Raw genomic sequence first — 25,161 nt, 5'->3', positions numbered from 1 at the left:
TTAGAGTGCTGTTAATGGGACAAGCAGTAGAAGGATACATTTGATTTTGCCATTGGTAACAATTATACTAGAGGAAGCACTGCATCTCCCTAAGTAGAAGTTATTTCATTTTTTATGTTCTGAATTTCTGGCTTTCACAACAGCCGAAGAGAGTAGTACACATAGAGTGTAGCACAAAATATATATTTGTAATAGAGTACATAAGCACAAGAAGTAAAATCTGAATAAATTTTTAACCTCAATTTTTAACTTGATAGCTTCATTCAAATTGTTTCATGTAGCCTCGGAGAGGTAACAATCACCTTTTCTCTCTTATTGCACTGGTTTTTCCAGTCCAAGTACTTAAAAAGATTAGATTGCAACCATCATATCAGTTATTAGCAATTATGAAAATAAATTTTTGTATACTGTATTATAGTTCGGATAAACGCATCCTGGGGAGTGAGGGGGTGATTATAAAGCAGGAAGTTTTGGGGTCTTTTTTTTCTGGAGTTAGATTTCATTCTGGGACAATATCAGAAAATATGGGAAAAAAAGAAAGGGTTTGACAAGCCAAATCCAGTAAAGCATACTTATGGCTTAAGGCTCTCCAAATGAAATTTGTGTTTGCATTAATGGAAGAAACCTTGGGCTATCAGATTTCATGGTTTCTATCAACTAATGATATATATTGGGGCCCATTATGATGGTTCTGGGAGTCCAGAAATATCAGCTCTAATATAAATGAGATTGTTAGAAAAGACTCTCTTTTTTTTTTTGGCTAAACAGCAGTGCAGCCCAATGTCAAAATCAAATTTAATCCAACTAAAACCAGCCAGGAAAAGCAAACTGGGATAAGTACACCACAAAAGCTGGTTATCTAGGCTCCAACTATTCAGGAATGACAATTCCAACGAATCTGGACGACAGAACAGAGCCAAGAAGGAAGTCTGGAGGGAAGACCTATCCCAAGGGCAGCATAAGCACTTGGTTTACATAATGAGAGGGTGCCAAGATGGTTTCCAGAAAAAAACCCGAACATGCCAACCTAAGGATTATGACAACCCTGCATTCCTCAGAGTTGCGATTAACACCTATCCACACCAGAATCCCGAGAAGCCTGAGTAGGAGGAAATAAGAAGCAAAAGCTCAGGAAAATTGAGGAATCACCTAGTATCTGATATAGCTTTTTCTCTTGGTTCTGTGAATACAACATGTGAATAGGGCTGAATTAGCACAGAGACTTTAGGGGCTGCAGTGATGGGCTCTAGATCAGAACGTGTAGCCTGGCCCCAACCTACAGGCACGTGATTCAAAGTCACCACTGCTTCAGATGGCAACCAGACAATCCCTACTTCTGCCTAAACGGCTGCCCCTCAGGACTTAAAATGGCAGTTACCGAATCAAGCATTCCCAAGATAACCATTTAGGTTTTGTATTCAGCAACGTTTGTTAACTCAGTGCAGTCTGCCAATCGGCCCGTAATAATTACTGAATCTCTACTCTGTGCAGAGCACTGTACTAAGCTCTTGGGAGAGTACAGTAGAATTAATAGTCACAATCCCTGCCCTCAGGGAGTTCACAGTTAGTCGGCATATAATCTGTGAGGTACTCATTTGGAAGCAGGGACCCTATGGATTTAAAAAGAGAGATCAGTAGGAGCGTCTCCATGATCTCTGTGTGTAAGCAAGTTGCAGTTAACCAACAAGCACAGATCAGAGTCAAGCGGCCTTCCCACTCTTCCTAGGCAGAGTCAGTCTTCGCATGAGTGTGCGGAAACAAAATAACATGGGTCTGGCTTCTGCTATGTTAGAGACAGAGTAATGGAGTTCAGAGGGGCAGGTGGTGATGGGGGGTGCTGAGGGAGAGATCAATATGTACTCAATGTGCTGGGACAAAATCGATAAGGAAAGAAATTGCATTTTCAAGCAGCATGGTAACTGGAGTGGTCAAAGGAAGAATGAAAACAAAGACTGATGATGACTATCTTTGTCCACCTTTAATTCCTGAAGCGTGTCAAAATAGAGTTGTCTGAGAGCAGAGGTGGGTGGAACTGGCAGGAATGCTGTCAGCCCAACAGCTTCCTCCCCTGCTCCGATCACCCTGTGGCCCTGAGGTCTTCCCCCCATTGTTTACAGGGTATTTTACCCCCAGCCCTAACCTCCTTTGAGATGTTTCACTGAGGCATCAGGGAGCCCCCACCTTTTTTTAAAAAAATGGTACTTCCTAAGCACTTACTATGTGCCAGGCACAGTACCAAGTGCTGGGAAAGACGACAACTAATCAGTTTGTATACAGTCCACGTCCCGTATGGAGCTCACAGTCATTCATTCAATAGTATTTACTGAGAGCTTACTATATGCAGAGCACCCTACTAAGCGCTTGGAATGTACAATGCAGCAACAGATAGAGACAATCCCTGCCCAATGACAGGCTCACAGTCTAAACGGGGAAGAGTCTCAATCCCCGTTTTCTAGATGAAGTAACTGAGGTGCAAAGAAGTTAAGGGGCTTCCCCAAGGTCTACAGCAGACATGTGGTGGAGCCAAGCTTAGAACCTATGTCTTCTGACTCCTAGGCCTGGGTTCTATCCACTAGACCTTGCTGTCTTAGGAGAGAGCACCTGGCTTTTTGCCCCATGGATCCAACATTTTGGTTATTCTATGGCAATCTAATTTCTAAAGCACTCTCATATTATTTAGTTCATTTTTGCCCTCCCCAAAGCCCTGTGAGATAGGTAGAAAGGCAGGTATTATTACCCCCCCCCATTTTGCAGATGAGGAAACTGAGGTAGCGAAGTGTTAATTGACTTGTCCACACAGCAGGCTGGACACACAGCAGGCTGGTGGCAAAGCTCAAACTCAAACTCAGATCTTCCACTTCTACACCGCTGCTCTTCCACTATGCCATGCTGCATCTCCTTGTTAACAACATCTCTCTACTAGTACTCCTTGCCCCTCCACATTGTCAGACCGCCACTCTTCCCACCTTTAAAGCTTTATTGAAATCACATTTTCAAGGGTCCTTCCGCAATTAAGCCCTCATTCTCTCTCTACTCCCTCTCCCTTCTGCTCACCTATGCCCTTGGATCTGTACCCTTTAAGCACACGATATTCATTCCACCCTCATCCCCACAGAACTTATGTACATATTCATTTTTTTATATTAATGTCTGCATCACCCTTTAGAATGTGAGCTCCTGATGGGCAAGGAATATGTCTGTCAGCTCTCTTGTATAGTACTCTCCCAAGCATTTAGTATAGTGCTCTGCACACAGTAAGTGCTCAAGAAACACGGATTGTTTAAAGGGTACAGATCTAAGTGCATAAACAATGTAGAAGGGAGAGTAGAGGAAAATGAGGACTTAGGCAAGGCTTCTTGGGGGAGATATGATTTTAGTATGGTTTTGAAGGTGGAGGGAGTTATGGTCCATTATATATGAAGAGGTTTTCATCCTCTGGGCATCCTACTTGTGCTCTTTACATAACTATAATGCTGATTCTCATCCATCTTATTCTTCCCTTAGAGTCAGCCTGATGATGTGGTGGGGGGAGCAAATGCCCCAGGTGCCAGATGTGAAGTGGTGTTCTTGCCCTGCTGCTCTGTGGGGGGGGGGTGCAGAACAGACCTCCCCACCCCACTCCATTCTGACTGTACCACCCAGATGGGCATCAGTATGTGAAGAGAAGCTCTGGGGAGGTTTCATCCAGAACCAGCAACGCAAAACTCCTTTTGCATACGGAATCTTCCCTCAAGTACGCCAAGAATGTTACCCTCTGGTTTCAGGCTCCATAAGAAAGTGCTCAGGGGAGCACATAATCAAGGTGGGGCATAAGACACTGCCTTGCTTAGACACAATCCTCGCTCATCTGGGCAAACTAACTCCTGGCCCCAGAAGGGGCTGTTCTCCATCCTTTCCGTACAGGTAGGATCTTCTCATTCTGCAAATGGAAAGTGTCGATCATCACCAGTGAACTGCCCCATGCAGGAACCAGCTCCCGGATTTATATTGTGCTTTATGGCTCTCACAGAAGCTCTGGGCCTATCTTCCTTTATCGTGCCGATGAGGATCTGTTTCAAGAAGGCCATGAAGACACCTTCACTGTAAGTCCTGAGATGGCATTAACTCACTTAGAAGTGTGAATGGAGACTCTTTGACAGGTGTTACGAGGTGGTGTTTTCTCAGACAGATGTTTTAAAAAGGTAAAATGATATCTTAAGAAAAAGAAGATAGAGATGTTGCTTGATGGCTCAGTTTAGGAACACTCAAATAGTATTGTTAAATGCTCTTTTTATGGCATTTGTTAAGCACTTACTATGTGCCAGGCACTGTTTTAAGTGCTGGGGGACGTAGAGGCTAATCGGATGGGACACAGTCCACGTCCCACATGGGGTTCACAGTCTTAATCCCCGTTTTACAGATGAGAGAACTGAGGCACAGAGAAGTGAAGTGACTTGCCCAAGGTCATCAAGCAGACAAATGGCAGAGCGGGACTAGAACGCAGGTGCTGCTAACTGCCAGGCCCGTGTTTTATCCACGAGGCCATGCTTCTTCTCATGATACCATCTAATGTTTGGTTACGAACAAACTGGTCAAATCCATCCTCTGTGAATCCCTTACAGATTAACCCTGGAGATGTTGGCGAGCTCTACAAGATTCGCGTTGGCCACAGTAACTCTGGCCCTTCTCCTGGCTGGCACTGTAAGGAGGTAAGAGAGTTTTCCTTCCTGTGGAAATCCAACTCTTTAATAGCACACCTCAGTGACATTTCCTGCCTCTTAGCGATTGAGAGACTATGGTGTCTAAGAGCTCAATCTTTTCCTAAAATCAATACTGTCAGGAACGGTATTCCTCCAAATACAGGTTCAGCTCATTTTCAAAACTGCCGTGGAATGGGGTAACCTCACAGTCTTGCCCATTCAGAGAGAAGTGCCTCCCTCAAGCTCCCCATGATGACCTGACCCCTGGGAAATGGCAGCCTGGGCCATAAGGACCCACTCGCTGGGATTGACTCCTCTCACAGTTGTGTAAACTATTCTCCCAACTTGCTCAGCTTAGGGCTCTAACAAGACCTGAGAGCTTTCAGGGCTTTCTGACCCATTAACTCCCTGAAGCCAGTCCCCTCTCAATCCCCATCTCCACATAAAATTCCCATCCCCTTCTTGCCCCCAACAAACTCACTCACTTAGTACAGTGATCTGCACACAGTAAGCACTCAATGAATGCCAATAATTGATTGATCAAAATTGGCATCTCTGGTCTGGGGTTGCTTAGGTGGAGAGTGTATCATTCTGAGAATCATGACAAAAGGATTCCTGGATCCTGGAAGGCATGTGGAACCTCTAAGAAACAGGGTAGATGGCAAATTGATTTGTTTTCAATTTCTAAGAATTAGAAATGAGAAAGGTCAGTAACAAAGCTGAAATTCAGGACTTAAATGATTCTGATGACTATGCATCCTTTTGCTGGAGTTGAACAAATTTGGAAAAACTTTGTCGAACAACATGTATATGTATGCCAATACATTCCCCACCCTCCGATTTGCCCCCCAATCAAGGAAACCACAGACACCAAATTGAATAATTTCCAGATTTTAGAGTTTAATTCTAATAAATGATCTGGACTAGTTTGTTCCCTAAGCTTTTCTCTCCCTGATAGAACAGTTAGATCAAATATCAGTAGCTGCCCAGTCTTGTGTGATTTGGAAAAATGTGATCAAGCAATGTGTCACAAGGTCGGCCAGCAGAATCTGAGTAGGCAGTCAACTCTAGCAGGGAAGAACTGAAAAACAACCATTTCTTTGGTGATTTTCAGCCTGTATTTAATCTTCTCAGTGAAAAACCATACATATTCTCCTAGTCTATTCTCCTAGCAATCTATTCATTGTTCATTTGCATTTATTGAGCACTTACTATGTGCAGAGCACATACTAAACACTTGAAAGAGTATAATATCACAATAAACAGACATATTCCTTTCCCACAATACCAGCAGAGCAGCGGCAGAGAGACGCTCAGAGACAAAACAGGGCTAGCTGGAATTTCCACATTGCAAATTTCATCTCATGTTTAGGCTAGGCACTATCAATCAGTCAATCAATCAATGGCATTTATTGAGCATTTGCTGTGTTCAGAGCACTGTACTAAGCACTTGGGAAAATTTAGTATAATAAAATTGGTAGACATGATCCATGCCCTTAAGGAACTTATATTCTATAGGGGGATATTGTACCTGGTTCAGAACTCCAACTAAATTTCCCATTTCCTAAGTATTGAGAAAAACACATGCTTTAATCTTTGAAACACTGCTTGTCCCTGTAGGATTTAGAAAGAATTCTGGAATGTTTCATACAGGAAAGTGCTAATTTGAGAGAAAAGTAAACAATGTCACAGACTTTATAGAAAATGTCATTTCTTAGCTCTTAAGACCATCAAACGATTTATAAATAAAATTGTGAAAAACCTTTTCAGAAGAAAAATGGCATGTCTACTCACAGGATTATTTTAATCTTGACAATAAATCTTATAGGTAGTATTGTGGTTCTTCTAGATACAGCTACTGAACCTGCTTTCAGGGGAACAGTTCAATATTCCTGCTCACCGCTGGCTGGCACAGAATCAGGAGGATGGGGAAATCTGTCGGGAATTTCCAATTTCAAGACAGGGACAACCAGATCTTCCAGGTAGGGAAGAAAGGTCACCAGGAAACACAGAGTGCTCACTTGCCGAAGCAGGACCCTGCTCCATGGGGTTTGGGGAGGGGTGGAAACGGGGAGGAGGAGTGGAGACGGGAGGAGGAAGAGAGGGTTATTGTCCTGAAGGCATTGGCACTGAGGCCTAAAATCCTTTTTTTAAATTTTTAAAGGTATTTGTTTAGTGCTTATTATGTACCAGGTAATGTACTAAGTTCTGGGGTAGATATAAGCTAATCAGGTTGGAAACCGTCCACATCCCACATGCGGCTTGTAGTCTTACTCTCCATTTTACAGATGAGGTAATTTTGGCACAGGGAAGAGAAGTGACTTGCCCAAGGTCACACAGAAGACAAGTCACCAAACCAGAATTAGAACCCAGGTCCTTTTAACTCCCAGGCCTGTGCTCCTTGATCCCCATAGCATTTTAGACAGGGCAGGTGGCCCTAGGTAATGCACGCCTCCTCTGGAAGCCCTCTGTCTTCTCTTTCTTTCTCCGTTCACTGTGTCACTTTCTCCTTTCTCTTCTCCTCTGGTCTTGTCTCATGTAGGTGATGGGATTTAATATTGTTTGGTTAACCAAACCTTCAATTATCTAAAATGCTCTCCAGCCTCCACCAGTTCAGAATTGGGAGCACTTCTCACTTTCACTGGGGTCTTAGGCTAAGGTAGGGGACTTCTTTAAGCCTTACTGGGCTCTTGTGTTGGCTGGGGTCTTTTGGGGTCTCCAATTTTTTATGAACTATTTTCTTCTTTTCAAGGTGGCTGGACATGGTAATCCAGGGTGTTATTGCCTCCTCAAAGTTTCCTGACTTCTGTTGTCTAGGCTTGAGCCCAATTCTTTCCAAAGGGTATGGCTGCCATGATAATAATAATAATAATGATATTGTTGGTATTTGTTAAGCGCTTACTATGTGCAGAGCACTGTTCTAAGCGCTGGGGTATACACAGGGGAATCAGGTTGTCCCACATGGGGCTCACAGTCTTAATTCCCATTTTACAGATGAGGTAACTGAAGCACAGAGAAGTGAAGGGACTTGCCCACAGTCACACAGCTAACAAGTGGCAGAGCTGGGATTCGAACCCATGACTTCTGACTCCAAAGCCCATGCTCTTTCCCCTGAGCCAAGCTGCTTCTCAGTGCATGCTGCAGTGGCCGAAGTAAATACTTTGAATCCAAGCGGGTCTCCAATTTCAGGCAGTTGATCTTGTGGCTTTTCTTATCACTTGGAAAAATAAATTCAACATTAGGGGTGGTCATGTTTTGAGCTATTCCCTGTATAGGCTTTGTATCAGGATGATCAATTCTATCTTCTCTACTGTTTCTTAGTCATTTGGTAGACCATGATTATTTTAAGAGGTATTTAATACCTTCTGCCTACCAAGGCAAACTTAGACATGATTCCAAAGCATCAATTTCCTGGCTGATTAGTGGAGATGCTCAATAAAAATGGTTTCTCTGTGCTTTTTTGAAATCTCTTAAGGTGGAATCTGAATTTCCAGTGTCTAGTTCTCCCTGAAAGCAGGACAGTGAACAGTGCAACTTAAAGAGGTGCCATTTAGTAAATTGTTTGTCGCTAGAGGTCTTGGTCATGATTCTGCTACTGATTGTATGTACCTGGTGGGCCCATTGGCTGCATCAAAGGTCCTGTGATATTTTGGGGACCAGATAACTGTGGAGGGACAGCAAAAGCTTATGAGATATTGGAAGTAGAACTCAAGCTTTAACATCTACCTCAATATAGTAGTATTGGCATTGGAGAAACATTTTATTGGATATTCTGCCGATACCACGGCTATCCATGTCAGATCCACATAATAGCATAAATTGTACTGACCTGCACTGGTCTGTACTTCCTGAGGTTGGAACCAATTTCCCATCCTTAAGCTAAAATTTAGTGTGCTTATTACGTGGTTGCTCATTTGCACAGATTCTAAAGTCTTCGAAGGACAGAGTTCTGGGATATATGAAAATGGGGGAAAAAATGGCCAAAATGTAGTAACTGAAAGAAAAGTGAATCACGGGAGTTTTGATGATTTGTGTTGGCTCTGTTTTTGTGACTGTAGTCATTGAAGATACTTGGTTCAAACTTTGCCTCTGGCTTATCCTGACCTTATCCTTAACTAAACTGATTTTAGTAATCAGGACATGAGATAAAATGGTCTCAAATAGACTGGGTTCAGAAGAAGCGAAGAGCCAGGTAATTTCTGAGCTCTGGTATTTTTTATTCTTGGTGAAACTATATTGTTGTTCATTAAGATTCTCCCTTGGAGGAAGTTACTTCCTGAAGTAAGACAGATATTGTGGAGAAGGCAGCAATTAATTTAATCCTAGGCTACCCTTATGTATCCTCCAAGGCTCTGGAAAGGTGAAGACTCCTCTGAAACAGTTTACGGACTCTCAAGTGGTAACTTAAACAATGACCTAATGGCAAATATGCCAAGATGTTTTGCAGAACTAATTTGGTTTTAAGAACATTTTTTCAAGTCCTCATAGAAATCTCATTTCCACAAGCTTTCCTTTTAAATAACAAATTTAAAAATAATAGACACTCTAAACTTAACATCCAAACTTCTCATCCTCTCTTCCCCTCCACCACCAAGAAGAAAAAGTTTTATTAGATATATATATATATGCTTGTAGAAAAGATTCAGCTTCTGTTCTTTCCTTACTTTTACAACAGTTAATTGTCACTGGCCTTCCCTCCGGGACTCAGAGCCCAGTGTCTCAACCACTGGCTTTCCCGGCAGACTTACATCACTATCACCAGCATAGGTAATAGTGCTTGAATGCACATTTATTGTGTGCATTGCACTGTACTAAATGCATGGGAACATAAGTGGAAATGAAACTGTGGACCCTGCCCTTGAGAAATATATGATCCCTTCCTCTGGACAAATAGCATAGCAATGAGAGGGGTTCAGGGTCGCCTTCTTCAAGCTCCTGGTGGGGTCCAGGGCTTCTGTTTGAGAAGCAGCATGGCCTAGTAGATACACATGGGCCTGGAAGTCAGAAGGGTCTGGGTTCTAATTCTGCTACACCACATATCTGCTGAGTGACCGTGGGCACTTAACTTCTCTGTGCCTCAGTTCCCTCATCTATAAAATGACGTTAAGATTGTGAGTCCTTGAGTCCTATGTGGCACAGGGACTGTGTCTAACCCGATTAGCTTATATCTACCCCAGTACTTAGAACAATGCTTGGCATATAGTAAGCACTTAACAAATACCACAATTATTATTATTACTATTATTATTATTATTTATCCCTAGTTAGTCTCTCAATTTATCTCCGCCCCCCCCTCCCTTCCCATCCCCTCAGCACTGCACTCGTCTGCTCAACTGTATATATTTTCATTACCCTATTTATTTTGTTAATGAGATGTACATCGACTTGATTCTATTTATTTGCTATTGTTTTAATGAGATGTTCATCCCCTTGATTCTATTTATTGCTATTGTTCTTGTCTGTCCGTCTCCCCCGATTAGACTGTAAGCCCGTCAAACTGCAGGGACTGTCTCTATCTGTTGCCGACTTGTTCATTCCAAGCGCTTAGTACAGTGCTCTGCACATAGTAAGCGCTCAATAAATACTATTGAATGAATTTTATTTATTGAGCGCTTATTATGTGCAGAGCTCTGTGTGCAGAGCCTAGAGGGATTACAGACTCTGTCAATCAAACCTACATTGAAAAAGCCACTTAGAGATAGAAGTAGGTGGGTGTGAACTGTAGGCCAAGTGCATCTTGGGTGACCACTCAAGTGCTGTAAACTTTACAAGGATGGAAAGCTTTTCTCACAACTACTAGGGTTCATACTAATGATAATTGACTGTTCTCTTATCCCCTGGCCTAGCAATTGGAGATCCAAACTGGGATAATCCTTAAAAATTTGTCCGGATAATTCCATTTTTCAAACCAAAACAAAAAAACCTGGTCTGGCCTCAAGTATGTGGATATTTCAAGTTCCTAAAATTCTTTTGTGGACTGAAATTTCAGTGAGTGTAGATGGAGAATAGAAGGTGACCTAAAGCTGAACCTTGAAGGACACCTATAGGTAGGGGGTGGGAGGCAGAGGAGGAGCCTACTAAAGAGATTGAGAATGTATGACCAGAGATATAGAAGGAGAACCAAGAGAGGAGTATGTTAGTGAAGCCAAGGTTGGATAACATTTCAACAGAAGGGAGGGGTTGACAGTGTCAAAGGCAAGAGATCCAGAAGCTTTAGGATGGAATAGTGGTCACAGGATTTGGCAAGGAGGAGATCACTAGTGACCTTTGAGAGGCCGGTTTCGGTGGAGTGAAAGAGTTGGAAGCCAGATAGGAGGGGGTTAAGGAGAGAGAGGAGAAGATCTTAAGACAGTGGATGTAGACAATTCATTTCAGGAGTTCGGAGAGAAATGGTAGAAATGATAACTTGAGGGGGCTGTTGGGTCAATGGTGGGGTTTTTTTAGGATAGGGGAGTCATGAGCATGTTTGAAAACAGTGGAGAAGATTCCACTGGAGAGTGAACAGTTGAAGATGGTGGTCAGGGAGGGGCAAGTGCTCTGTTGAGGTGTGAAGGGATGGAGTCAGATGTGCAGGGAAGGAAGCGGATTTTGAGAGAAGACAGGAGATCTCCTCTTGAGAGACTCCTGGGAAAGATGGGAGAGTTTGAAGATGGCAGGCCTGGATTGCCTGGATAATTGTCTGGGGAATTGGAAGAGTGAAACTGACTGTTGGAGATTAGGAATGGGAAAGAATGAATACATAGCAAAGAGTGATGAGAAATACCATTTTGACAATTTTTTTCATACTAGTACTTCTCCTTGGATACATCAAGGGTATTTGCCATTTATAACCAGAAGAAGTAGTTATAACTTTTGGCATTACAAGTATTATTGCAGTGGCCACTTGGAAATACTCATATTATAGCATAAAGTTACTAGTTAATACTTGAAGTATTAGTTACTACAGGGTTAGACTAATTAAGGCTGGGAGCAAAGACAATTGTTTCTATAATACCCAACACGAGAGTGCAATTTAAATTAAATCACCATCATCTATTTCAATTTAGACTATAGACATCCCAGAGTTCATGTATGAATGCATTACAAAGCTGCCAAAACTGGTTTACTTTTCTTAGTTATTCCCTTCCAAAATGTACGCTCCAACGAAAGAAGTGTCCCTTTAGATGGGACTAACACAGTGCTAATGCACTATTCTTATGCACATTGCAATAGTAATGCATTTTAAATGATAATAATTATGGCATTTGTTAGTGCTTACTATGTGCCAAGCACTGTTCTAAGTGCTGAGGTAGATACAAGGTAAGCAGGTTGCCCCACATGGGGCTCACAGTCTTAATCCCCATTTACAGATGAGGTAACTGAGGCACCGAGAAGTTAAGTGGCTTGCCCAAGGTCACACAGCAGACAAGTGGCGGAGCCGGGATTAGAACCCACGTCCTCTGACTCCCAAGCCCGTGCTCTTTCCACTAAGCTATGCTGATTCCCAATAAATAGAGGGGGTGGAATGTTCAAGACTTTGAGCCATTTGACTGGCTCATCATCCTTAAGGAGAGTAATACCTTGCTGGCAGACAGAAAATAGATGCAAATGCTCCTATTGATGGTTAATAAATGGATGATATATGTATATGTGTATATATGTATACACCTAGAGTCTCTGGTACAATACATGCCAGAGTTGGATAGTGATTTGTAGAATTGCTTTGTCTTCAGTTTTCAGTTTGCAATTACTCTGAGTGGTCTTGAAGGACTAAAGCCAAAGACATTTTGGTTCCTCCCCAACCGAACATTGTGACAACCCAGGGAAAATATGCCCATGATCAAAATGAGGGTTTAGCTCAATGCATTTTACTACTGAATACAAGTTCCTGCAAAATCCTAATCATCTACCAACCTTCCTTCACCCAATTACACTTGTTTTCTTTTGGTGTCAGCTGAGTTATGAACACTTAGAAGCGATTTAATATTAAGCAGTTTTCTTTCATCGATAGTGACTAGGTACGAGGTGCTCGTGACAACTGGGGAACTGTGGAATGCTGGGACAGAAGCCAGTGTCTTCATTTCCATCTATGGAGAAAAGGGAGACACAGGATCCAGGAAGCTGTTTAGATCAAAGAATCCCAAGGCATTTCTGAAAGGACAAGTGAGTGAACAAAAGGATTTTATTTAAGCTTGGTGCTTTCACTACTTGTAGATTATAGAGGCTGATGGTTGGCCTACCTACAGATCAGAGAGGGTCATTATGCATGGCAATGTTGAATATAGAATGCAGTAGGTTATTCATGTACCAACATAAGTTGTTCATTTAATAATGTATTCAGTTCTGTAATAATGAGGTTTTTTTAAAAAAAATGCATTCTGGTTAGGACATGATTAAGGAATTAGGGAATGTTCTTCTGACAACGTGAGCCTATTTGGACACAGAGTGCCACGTTCCCAAGGTTACTGTTTGTGCTGCAAAAGGAGAGCACTGTAGAGTGAGTTTTCCTTAACTGAAGTTTTGCAAGAACACAACCCAAGCATTTTAGGAGAACTGAGCGTGATCTCCAGTTAACAAACAGCAAGATTCATTAGATTTTAATTTCCTTTGCCTTATCAGACTTTAAGACTGTGGAAAAATAAATATTTTAATATCCTTTTCATTTTATTGTTCAACACTCTTTCCCTGGACTCAAATATAGCATATTCATTTTACAGGCAAGTACAGCAGGAAGGGAATAGATAACACAATAAAGAGCCAAGCTTTACCACTGAATAAAGTCCCAGAATGCCAGTACTGGGATGCTACGTGTGAAGGATACAGTAAGAGCTGGGGAATCCTCAATAGACAGGGGCTAGAGCAACTTCTATAAAGCCAGACTGAGCATATGAGGACTCTTCAATGTGGTAAGGGGGACGTTGAGAGGGGACCCAAGTGAACCATACAAGTTGGTTAAGACAGTGGGCAGAATAAACTCAGAATTGTTCACCTCAGCACTGGGATTCATTCAATTATATTTACTGAGCACTTACTGTGTGCAGAGCACTGTACTGAACGCTTGGATGATCGGTAGCCATTGAAATGTAAAGGTGGTAGGTTCAAAACAAATGACAAGTTATACTTCACACAGAAGGTGGTGAGTGTGTTGGATTTATTACAATTGAGGCAGAAAGAATCAATGGGATCAAGAAGAGTTTGTATAAATCTGTAGCTGGCAATGCCACAGTTTGTTGCCACAGGAAAAAGTTGGAAGCCTCCAGAGGACCCTGATGGATTATGAGAGAAAATTAAGGATGTGAAACAGTTCATTCTTAACCAGGATAGTAGGTCTGAGGTGAGGAGCAATTACATTGTTTCTCCAAACATCCTCTGATGCATCTGTTGGAGACTCACTAAAGGAATTTCTTTGTCTTATGTTTTCCTATCTAACGTGGCTCTTTCACACCTTCCCTTTTGGTGTCTCACCCTGAAAAGAGCTTGCACCAATTTCAACAAGCTCTTTCTATGCTTGAGTACTCATCGAGAAGACTAAAATGAGAACCCAGTTTATTATTCTATTGCAGCCATAGAACCACAGTCTGTTTACAGTCAGAGTTCTTAACAGTGATGGAAATAAGAAGAAACCCATATCTACTAAAAATATTACTCCAAATCCACAAAATTCACTCCAAGCCCATAAAGCGATTATTTTATAGTAATCTAATTAAGGACCCAGAGTAAACGACTCCCATTCCTCTTTCTGCAGAGATATGTTTTACTTATGAGTTTATGAATTTCTGAAAGTAGAGCACCAGCTCGTAGACAGTGGGATATTGCCTTTAAGGCTGATCTGCACTTCTGGACCCTAAAAAGTGTGTTTTGATTTATATTCATATATTTAACTAGAGAAATATTACTCCAAAGCAGAATATTCACTGACATCAATTTGAGTTGTCAGTGTAGGAAAGAAAGGAACTGGGGCAATCAATGGTTTGAGCACTTTTTGCAGAGCACTGTTCTGAGCTTCGAAGAGTACAGTACAGTTGGAGAAGCAGCGTGGCTCAGTGGAAAGAGCATGGGCTTTGGAGTCAGGGCTCATGAGTTCGAATCCCAGCTCTGCCACTTGTCGGCTGTGTGACTGTGGGCAAGTCACTTAACTTCTCTGTGCCTCAGTTCCCTCATCTGTAAAATGGGGATTAAGACCGTGAGCCCCACGTGGGACAACCTGATTCCCCTATGTCTACCCCAGCGCTTAGAACAGTGCTCGGCACATAGTAAGCGCTTAACAAATACCAACATTATTATTATTATTATTACAGTTGGTAGGCAGGAGCCCTGCCCTCAAGGAGGACCTGGCAGAAAAATCCCCAGATGCCCCCAGTTCTCCTTTAATGCAGGCATTGAGTTCTGGCGAAGCTTGCATTGAAGTACTCAACCCTTCTGATGCTGTGCAAGCAGACACCTCAAATTTCTTACGGCACCACAGTGTGTGCTATCCAAACCAGTTTGTGTTGTCTAACAAACTTTCCCTAATCCTCATTATGGCCAGGGAATGTGTCTACCAACTCTGTTATGTTTAATAATAAAACTACTATTAATAATGATTGTGGTATTTGCTAAATGCTTACTATGTGGTAGGCACTGTTTTGAGCACAGGGGTGGTTACAAGCAAATCGGGTTGGACACGGTCTCTGCCTCACAGGGGACTCACAATCTTTATCCCCCTTTTACAGATGAGGTAATTGAGAAGTTAACTGACTTGCCCAAGGTCACATAGACAGGTGGCAGAGACAGGATTAGAAACCAGCTCCCTCTGACTTCCAGGCCCATGCTCTATCCACTAGACCACACTGCTTTTCTTGTACTCTTTTGTAGTCACCCAAGTGCTTAGTACAGTGCTTTGCACACAATAAGCACTCAGTACCTTTGATTAATTGAAAATCCCTACTAATCATCTAGCCAAATCGTATAATGAAAGCACTCATGTCAGAACTGAGCATATTTAGTTTTGAAAACTTTCAAACAAAATCTAAATTAATTGCCCGTTTGCAAATGTTTATTGAATTTACTACCATTACTGTAAGTAGCCTTTGCAGTTTTATTTCCTAAGTGCCTCCTTTCTCTCTTTGGAAAATGCTAGTTCAAAAGTTCACTTGTTTCAGAAATGCTCTGGAAATAAGAAATTCCAGCTGCTCATTCCCAGGCGGCATACATTTTTACCTCAAAGATTCTAAGACGTCTACATTTTTCAGCCCCATGAATGATCCAACACAAAAAAGCAGTCTTGTCTGGGTGGATTATGGTGAACAAAGAGATCCTGGTAAAAGTGACACCATTATTGAATCGATGGCACCTCTGCCTTAATTTCCTGGTCTTCCCTGGACAGCTAATGTTCCAGGGTAATCCTCAAACTGATGTCTAGTGGGTGTCAAGGAGAGGAGCCCTGAGACGGTTGTCCCCCTGTCAGCTCATATTGAAGTCAGTCTGCTGTTCTGGTCGAACCACTGGACTGACCCAGTCATGGCATTGTTTATCCCCTCAACTGTTAGTATTTTCAAAATTCTACCACGAAGGAGGAGTTGCACGAACTAGTTGAATAAAAACACACACATTCCTCTCTACTATTCACCCTAGCACTCCACTATTCCCCCTCTACCTTACTATTACATCTATTACTCTATTATTTCCCCCATCTCATCTATTTTAATGTCCGTCTCCTCCTGTACACTCTAAGGTCCTTATTGGCAGGGATCACATCTACTAATACCGTTGTATTTTTGTACCTTCCCAAGCACATAGTACAGTGCTTGCACATAGAAAGTGCTCAGTACATAACACTGATTGATAGGGTGCCTTCACATCATGACTAAAATTCATTTTAGCCCTAAACTTTGTATCCTCATGGTTTTTCATAGACAAAAAAAATGAGAGAGAAAAAATCAAAAAGGGATTGTTGCACTTTTGCAGAACTATATTCCAGTTTTGTGTGTCTTTTTTTAACCTACTCAGAATTATGTTTGCTCAACTAGAGTCCAATTTGTCCTCCTGATTTTGACAATATCTTCTTTTGCAGTGTAGGTGGGAAGCTGGAATGTTTCCTGATCTAACTGAACTCTTATTGATTGTAGACGGACATCTTCTCCCTCGAAGCTGTATACCTTGGGTATTTGTATAATCTGGTTATCGCCCATGATGGACTTGGCTCAGGTGAGAACTGCCCTCAAAGAGTAATCAAGGCCTGACTGCCTGAATTTCTAATGTTTCTTTGTGAGGAGCTGAGAATTTTTAAACTATTTATGCCCAGTGTTGCAAAACCAAAAGACAAAAGAATCTCTCTTATGACCCCATTATAAACCTAAAAATTATATGAAAGAGAAAGGCTGGAAACACTGGCCATGATAAATCTTCATACCTCCTGATTAATTTGCCTTGAAAAATTGCAACTGAATCCTTTTCCCTCCTCCGCAAGGGATTGAGTATTTCACTCATCTCTCTGGAGCTGAGTTATCATCAAAATGGGAATATAGGAGTGACCAGATTTGTTTTATTACATGAACATTTGTAGACTTGAAGTTTAATTTGGACAAATACACAAATCTTAGTTTTCCAAATGACTTAGGCCCGATCCTGGAAGCACACAGAAAATCAGCCATTTGGCTTGTGTTCCACTCTAAAAAGATTCTTCCTCCCAACTAGACATTTGTTATTGATTGATGCTATTGATAACGGAGCACCTCGTAGAGCAGGGTTCACCTTCCTCAAGTTGTAGAATGATCAATCTGATCCTCTGCAGCCTCCCAAGATTAGGACTCCAAAAATTTGTTCTCTTAGGTTTTATGGCATTGCTGGCCGTATAAGCCTTTGGGGTAGTTAATGATTGAATTGGTAGCTTTAGGGCTTTAGAACTCTAACAGAGATTTACACAGTCTCTTTCTAGTTCATCTTTGGAAGACAATCATGTCTGTATAAACTCTCCAGGGGGAAAGCAGTGATTTCTCTTTGGGAATCATCCTGGGCATATTTTAAGTGTAGCACAGACTGGTGTAATTCTTCCTGCTGACAAGTGCCCTGCAATTGCAAGTTCATTGAAATACCCCTTTACCATCTTGTCACAATAATAATAATGATAATAATAAGAATAATCATGGCATTTAAGTGCTTACCATGTGTCAAAAACTTTGGTGGAGTAATTACAATAAAATTAGATCAGACACAATCCCAGTCCTGTGTTCTTTCCATTGGGCAACACTGCTCTCATAGAATGACAGAATCATAGGGCTGGAAGGTGACCTTATTAAAAGGTCATTTGTGTCCTCTTATTTAATCTATCGTGGATGGATTCATGATTAGCCTACTAAAAAAAAAAACCTTTTATTTTTAAGCAAACCCAATTAAATCACAACCACTGATGATAATTAAAGAGAGGTAAATGCTGAGGGTTGGGAACAAATATCTATGTTGATGAACAGGATAGAATGAATAAATAGCTCGGATGGAAAGGACAAAATTCTGGGTTTTAATCCTGTCTCTTTCAATGATTGGCAATACCAGAGTTGTCACATTCAGTAACTTTAGAAATGAACAATTAGTTCTACGTCATTAATAGACCTGCCAATGATCCTGAGGGCCCAACCAACCCCCAAATACTTTGACTGACCTAACCTTCTCCAAATCAGTTTTGAATATGAAGTTTGTATCAGCTGCTTGCCTAGACAGCTTCATTATCGAAGGCTTTTTGCATAGATGAAAGTCAAGGGATGGGGAAGAGTGTATCTCCTCCGTCCTGCCGAGTAAATGGCCCCGGCAAGGATTTGACTGAGCATCTACGCCCTGGCATAATGATCAGGTTCCTGGGGGATTGGCGGCTAGTTTTGTGTGTGATGCTAATAATTCTGCCGCCAGGATGGTCATCACTGCCCTATCTCTAGGTGTTCTCTCCCCAAAGTGGTGTGACCAGCTGGGTTGGGAGGGACCAGAGTGGATGACATAGAAAGTAGCTGCTGCCCAGCAAGCAATTTCCCCCTAGGCTGCTTCCAAAAGAGACTAAGGTCGGGGCAGATAGGGTGCTGGTTTTTCCATCCCTAGCTCCTGAGAGTGTGTTGCCATGCTGTTATCTTCCTTGAGGGGGAGACTGGTACTGAATTGATGGCATGAATTAGATGCAGGTTAATTAAATTTAATGAGCTTGAGTCTCATGTTGAGAGTACTGTAATGCACCATGCTGGCTGGAGAAGGTAGAACAGCCTTCTTTCGCCCTCCGACCTGGTTCAATCACCAGGACCAGGTTGGGTGTAATTTATGCTCCCTCAGACCTTTCGAGCAATGAACTGTGGGATCGTGGATGGAGTCCCTGAACTCCACAGCAGCTTAGGGAAAAACCAAAAGTGCTGGGCCTTGGGATTCAGCCTTGGGTCCTCTGATTTAGGGAGACTGGGGCACTGGTTCAGAGATCATACATGAAAATTCCAGTCTCTCATCTCCCCTCACTCACCCGACTAGGGATCCAGTTGAATAGGGAAGTCTCCTGGAGAAGGACAATACAAAAGGGCATCTTTTATTTCCTCCCACCATAACTACCCACAGAGGCCCTGGAATGATGGGTGTCTACCTAGCTGCTCACAGAGGTCCCTCATTCCAGAATGCTCCTGGCCCACTCCCAGACATGCCCCTTTGGCAGCCTTAAATTAATTTTAACGTGGCTTTAAGTTTAATAGATTGTTTTCAATTCTTCTGTTCCCATTTTTAGGAAATGGATGGTTCCTAGATGAAGTTGTAATCAAAGATCCTATTGCAGACCTTGACTACACCTTCTTGTGTCACAGGTGTGTGTACGTGTGTGTGTATGTATGTATTCACAGTGCACTGGCCAGCACCCAGTTCATGTACACACACCCATATCTCCTATACCATGCAGGTTATGTTCCTGCACAACCTAATAATATGGAAAGTCTATGTTCTTATACTCACCCTTCCTGATGCAGTGTATATATGCGTATTTGCCATTTCTTCCAATAACCTAACACATCACACAGGCTCATAACAACATTATGATTCCATAACAACATTCCAGCCAAAACGAAGTAGCAGAAGCATTTATCGAGTGCCCACTTGCTGCGTTGCACTGTATAAGTCTCTTGGGAAGGACTGAGTAACAAAATATGACACACTGCATATTCACAAGGAGCTTACAGTGCATAATGAGAACACACTTTGTGGTGGATCCAGGTACGTTTGAAACAGATTGATCCTACTTTGCTACTTCTGGTCCGAGGCCCCTTATTTGAATCATTTTTAAGAGAAGCTTTAATTTTGTGAGCTTCCTCTCTGAGAAAGAAACACTCGTAACACTTGCAGATTTTCTTATTAAATTCCCATAGATATATGGATCTATTTTATATCTAGAAAGCATGATTCTTCTTTTTGTTTCAGAAGGTAAATCAAAATCTCTCATTTAGAGCTGAGCCATAATGTTCAGGCACAAACTGGGCTCTTTTAAATTTTTTATTTCCTCCAACATAGCCCCATGAGACCTCAGAGATCAGGGGCTGCAGTTTCAAAGGGCCACCTCCGTCAATCCCGGGGGAAAACCCTGACTGGGTAACCAGAAGCTTACCAGTGGACCCTTCCAAGGGAGTTGCGGGCCACCTCCGTCAGTCCCGGGGGAAAACCCTGACTGGGTAACCAGAAGTTTACCAGTGGACACTTCCAAGGGAGTTGCGGGCCACCTCCGTCAGTCCCGGGGGAAAATCCTGACTGGGTAACCAGAAGCTTACCAGAGGACCCTTCCAAGGGAGTTGCCTGCTGTGCCAAGTCATCCCTATTTCCTTCCTTCCATCCTTGCAGTTCTGGAGAACAGAGGCTCTTGGGAAATATTTTTGTCCTTTTTTAGTTCAGCTGTGCAGGTAGCTCTCCACGTGTGACAAGTTGCATGAAAGACCATATGTTCTTCACAAAGTTCAGTAAGTATAGAAACAACTTTGCTGACAGGCCTAAATGATCTCCAGGTCCAGAATTACTTTCACCATCCTATGAAATTTTCCCGGTCCCCAAGAACATTTAACCATGCCCATTCCCTCCTATGGCTCCCTTATCACAGAAGAGTATGAGAAGCAGCATGGCTCAGTGGAAAGAGCCCGGGCTTGGGAATCAGAGGTCATGGGTTTGAATCCCGGCTCCGCCACTTGTCAGCTGTGTGACTGTGGGCAAGTCACTTAAATTCTCTGTGCCTCAGTTACCTCATCTGTAAAATGAGGATTAACTGTGAGCCTCACGTGGGACAACTTGATCACCCTGTATCTACCCCAGCGCTTAGAACAGTGCTCTGCACATAGTAAGCGCTTAACAAATACCAACATTATTATTATTATTATGACTCCAGCTTAGATACTAAGGATTCCCACACAGACTTTTAAAATCCTCCCAAAAGTATTCTGGAAAAGAACAGAATGTCTTTCAGGTTTATTATCTGATTTTTATTTAGGCTTCATTTGATTCCCTTTAAATCCTGGTCACTTCACTTGTTAATTTATGTTGCCTGTGTTGAAACTGCACTTCGGACACAGAAACTCTTCAGTGCCCTTTTGACTAAAGTCTTCCCAGAATTGAAATTGTGAGTATTGAATTCAGCTATGCAAATAGGAATTTCTCCTTTGGTAACTAACACAGTGGGGAGCAACAAAGCACTACATCTACTCAGCCCTGACTTCTTTCTCTCCCTCCTCTCCTCCCTTCTGCCCTTCTTGGAGATCGTAGTGATGGTATTTATTGAGCACCAGAACCCTCTGACTCTTCCTTCTTCTCCACCATTTCCTCCACTCTTCCCCCCACCTCTCCTCCTCTCTCTTTTTTATTCGCTCTCTCTTCCACCACCTCTATCTCCCTTTTTCTGCTTTCCACACTTTCCTCCACCCGCTTCTCACTTCCAGTATGAGAAGGAAAGAACCAGAAACAGGTAAACATGCCCGTTGAGCATAATTGATCCTTTTTTTCTCTTCAAAGGTGGCTGGATCAAGGAGAGGATGATGGGAAAATTGTAAGAAAACTGTACCCCACTGATAACGGCTCCCTCCCTTCGAGTAAGTTCCTTGTACACAAATGTCTGGGAGAATTCATCATTACTGCTGTGATCAAAGAAAGCCACAGTGCTGCTGAAATTAATGGTCCTCTCTTTCCTTTATCTCCACAGGGCAAGAGTTGGAACTCAAAAGAAAAGAAACTGTAAAGACTTAGCTTTTTGCTTTTAATGAACAAAAATAATATTTAAATCGAGTGTGAAAAGTCTTTAAAACAAAACCCAAACTGCACACACTCTACTGAATCGTCCTTTTTGTGAACTAATTTGTCGCTGTTTCCTTTTTTAACTCAGTGGGCCGCTGAGGGCTGGAAGCTGAAGGAAGGCAACATTCTTCAGTTTTACAGCAAGCTCACTGGAGGCTTCATCCGTCTCCATCCAGATGGCACCGTGGATGCCCTCGGGGAAAAGACAGATCCATTTGGTAAATTATTTGTTAAAATGCATTGTGCTGTGAGGATTGTAGCTCCTTGAAAGTAGTGATCGCATCTCTTGCTACATCCATGTGACCCACGTTGGCCTAGTTCTGGGCTCTGCTCTGCTGGAAGTGCCAAATCGGGGCCTGTACACGGCAGGTGATCAGCCAATAGGGGATTCTGAGTTCACCGTGGCAAGCTGTGGAAGAGACCACATGACTTAGACAACCAACCTCCTTGCTGTTTCACTTTTGAAAAGGCCTGTGCGTGTCCAGGAGTGTCTACCCAGTCATTATCCATCTTGCTGTTCCCCTCAGGAATGGGGATGGACTGCTGGAAGTGGTGGCCTGGGAGTCTTTCTGTTTTGTGCAAAAAGAAAAGAAGAGCAACTCTGTCATAACCCAGAGTTATGGGTGTCTCCACACTCGACACTCACTCCTCTTGGCAGCTGGCCTGTCGTGATCTGCCCTGCCTCTTCTCAGCCTATGGGAAGTTTCTCTTCTGGAGACAGTTTCCCCTCAACTCCAGGAGAGGTTCTGGGGCAACTATTCCTCTGAGAACTCCTTTTCCCCCCCTTTCTGAAACAACTCCCCCCTGACATGGGAGCAATTCCAAATCCAGGTCTGGAAAGGCAAACTCCGTACCCCGGTGCACTCCTCTGGGAGATTCCGTTGGCAGCACTGCCCCCAAATCCTCTGAGAACAGTTCCTTCATAGAATCACTAACCAGGGAAATTCCATCTCTATCTGTGTTCAAAACAGTCTCCCCCACTGAAGCCGTAATGTCCTTGCCTGTCTCTCCTCTCACATGATCTCCTCTTCCTTCCTGCTGATTTTCAGTAGGTGAGAGATAGGTATTAAAAAAAATATGAATCCGAACCTAATGAAGGGAAAATAGCATGTCCTAATGCAAAAGTACAGCCCTGGGAGACAGAGGGCCTGGGTTCTAATCCTGCCACTTGTCTGCTGTGTGACTTTGGGGAAGTCACTTAACTTCTCTGTGCTTTAGTTCCCTCATTTGCAAAATGGGGATTCAGTACCTTTTCTCTCTCCTCCTTACACTCTGAGCCCTGTGTAGGACCTGATTATCTTGTATCTACCACAGCACTTTGCATGTAATAAATGCTTAACAATTATTATTATCCATAATAATAAATACCACAATTATAAGTGAAGGGCTATATAATGTTGGTATTTGTTAAGAGCTTACTATGTGCAGAGCACTGTTCTAAGCGCTGGGGTAGATACATTGTAATCACAGTCTTAATCCCCATTTTATAGATGAGGGAACTGAGGCACAGAGAAGTTAAGTGACTTGCCCACAGTCACACAGCTGACAAGTGGCAGAGCTGGGATTCGAACCCATGACCTCTGACTCCCAAGCCTATGCTCATTCCAATGATCCAAGCTCACACTTCCTATCGGGTGAAGTGCTAACATAGAATTAGGGCATTCTCTAAAAGGCTCTCAATCAAACAAAATGGCAGCACTGTACAGACCCAAATGGGTAGTCCAGGGTAATGTGAATAGCTTTCTGCAGCATAATTGTCATTATTCTTGGAACAGGATGTTTCTTATGGAATAGAATCTGGTAATCATCCAGTATTATTTTCTGTCACTCAGCTTAAAGTCTCATGAACACCTTTTCAACATTTTCTTGAGGCAACCTAACCTAGTCCCAGGGCTTAGTGGATGACCATGGGCAAATCATTGAATTCTTAGGGCCTCAATTGTCTCATCTTTTGCACTGGGGCTGGGTGATCAGTAAATCAATCACCGCCTGGGAAAATACAGCAGAGTTGTCGGACATGATCCCTGTCCACGAGGAGCTTACGGTCTACAGGAATACCTGCCTATTGCTAACTCGCAGGGATGTTACGAGGATGAAATAAGATAATCGATACGAAAGCACTTTGGAAAAATTGTTCTACAAATACCCGACATTTTATCTACAATGTATGTGTAGAGATTGTTTTTGCTAGAGCTAAGTATCACACTGAGAATCCCTTACACAGTTGCACACTGTGTCCATGAAAATACAGAAGTGCACTGCTCAGACTCCAAATGCTAAGCAGGGAAAGGTATGCCCTTCCTCCAGCAGGATATGTGCGTGGGTTTTTGGTGCAGGCGTGGTGATGTCCCGCGTTCTCTCAGCTGGTCCCTCTAGGCCCAGTAACCCATACTACAAAAAGGCTGCCAGGGAGAATGGGTGTAGTTTGTGATCACAAACTGCAAGACAGAAAATCTCTGAGACTTCACGAGAGTCTTCTCGTTTAAACCAAAGGAAAAGCTAAAAACAAGAAACAAACAAAACAAGTCAAAAAGTCAAGAACAAGAACCAAAAAGAAAGCAGTTGTTCTCCTTGCAACTTATGTAGACTAGAGTCAGAAAATGGCAGGCGTATGCGGACAAGGACAGTTGTATGGGGGAGTCAGTGCAGTCAACAGACAGCCACTCTTCCCTCTGGGAAGATGCAGTGTGGTCTAGAGGATAGAGCAGGGGCCTAGGAGTCAGAAGGACTTGGGTTCTAGTTCCGGTTCCCCCACTTTTCTGCTGTGTGACCTTGGGCAAGTCACTTCATTGCTCTGTGTCTCCATTACCTCATCTGTAAAATGGGGATTAAGACCGTGAGCCTCATGTGGGACATGGACGGTGTCCGAACTGATTATCTTGTATGTACCCCAGTGCTTAGAACAATGCCTGACACAAGGTAAGTGCTTAATAAATACCATTATAAAAAAGATTTGGAAGAATCGTTTCTGGGAATTGCCTGATTGTCACGGGACCCTGATCAGATCAATGAGAGTTTGCCCAATTAGATAATGCACTTTTGGGAAAGTAGGTTCAGATGCATGAAAAAATCATTTTCATCCATATTGGAAATCCTGCTTGTGTTTGGCCATTTATGTTATCTTCTACCCAATCCACTGACCAACCTGGAAGCCAAGTGGTTCTACAACGTATGGCTAAGGAATCCTGCCCCATTTTGACTGGCTTCAGTAGTACCTGGACAGGGTATTCTGATTCCAAGAAGCTTG

At 42.6% G+C, this 25,161-nt stretch overlaps 1 protein-coding gene across 1 annotated transcript in view; it reads left to right on the top strand.

Annotated features, from left to right (window-relative positions):
• Positions 1 to 25,161, top strand: part of RP1 (RP1 axonemal microtubule associated) — a 127,007-nt gene that overhangs the window by 14,419 nt on the left and 87,427 nt on the right. Inside the window, exons 3-11 of the mRNA XM_039912531.1 lie at positions 3,904 to 4,082; positions 4,602 to 4,688; positions 6,529 to 6,661; positions 12,670 to 12,821; positions 16,766 to 16,844; positions 19,384 to 19,459; positions 21,636 to 21,712; positions 21,823 to 21,854; positions 22,003 to 22,132. Of these exons, the coding sequence (XP_039768465.1) occupies positions 3,904 to 4,082; positions 4,602 to 4,688; positions 6,529 to 6,661; positions 12,670 to 12,821; positions 16,766 to 16,844; positions 19,384 to 19,459; positions 21,636 to 21,712; positions 21,823 to 21,854; positions 22,003 to 22,132 (945 nt within the window). The remainder of the gene's footprint in view (positions 1 to 3,903; positions 4,083 to 4,601; positions 4,689 to 6,528; positions 6,662 to 12,669; positions 12,822 to 16,765; positions 16,845 to 19,383; positions 19,460 to 21,635; positions 21,713 to 21,822; positions 21,855 to 22,002; positions 22,133 to 25,161) is intronic.

The sequence above is a fragment of the Ornithorhynchus anatinus genome, chromosome 7 (assembly GCF_004115215.2).
Source record: "Ornithorhynchus anatinus isolate Pmale09 chromosome 7, mOrnAna1.pri.v4, whole genome shotgun sequence".
Taxonomy (NCBI): domain Eukaryota; kingdom Metazoa; phylum Chordata; class Mammalia; order Monotremata; family Ornithorhynchidae; genus Ornithorhynchus; species Ornithorhynchus anatinus.
The sequence above is the reverse complement of the archived record's forward strand: the minus strand, read 5'-3'. Positions and strand labels throughout refer to the sequence as shown.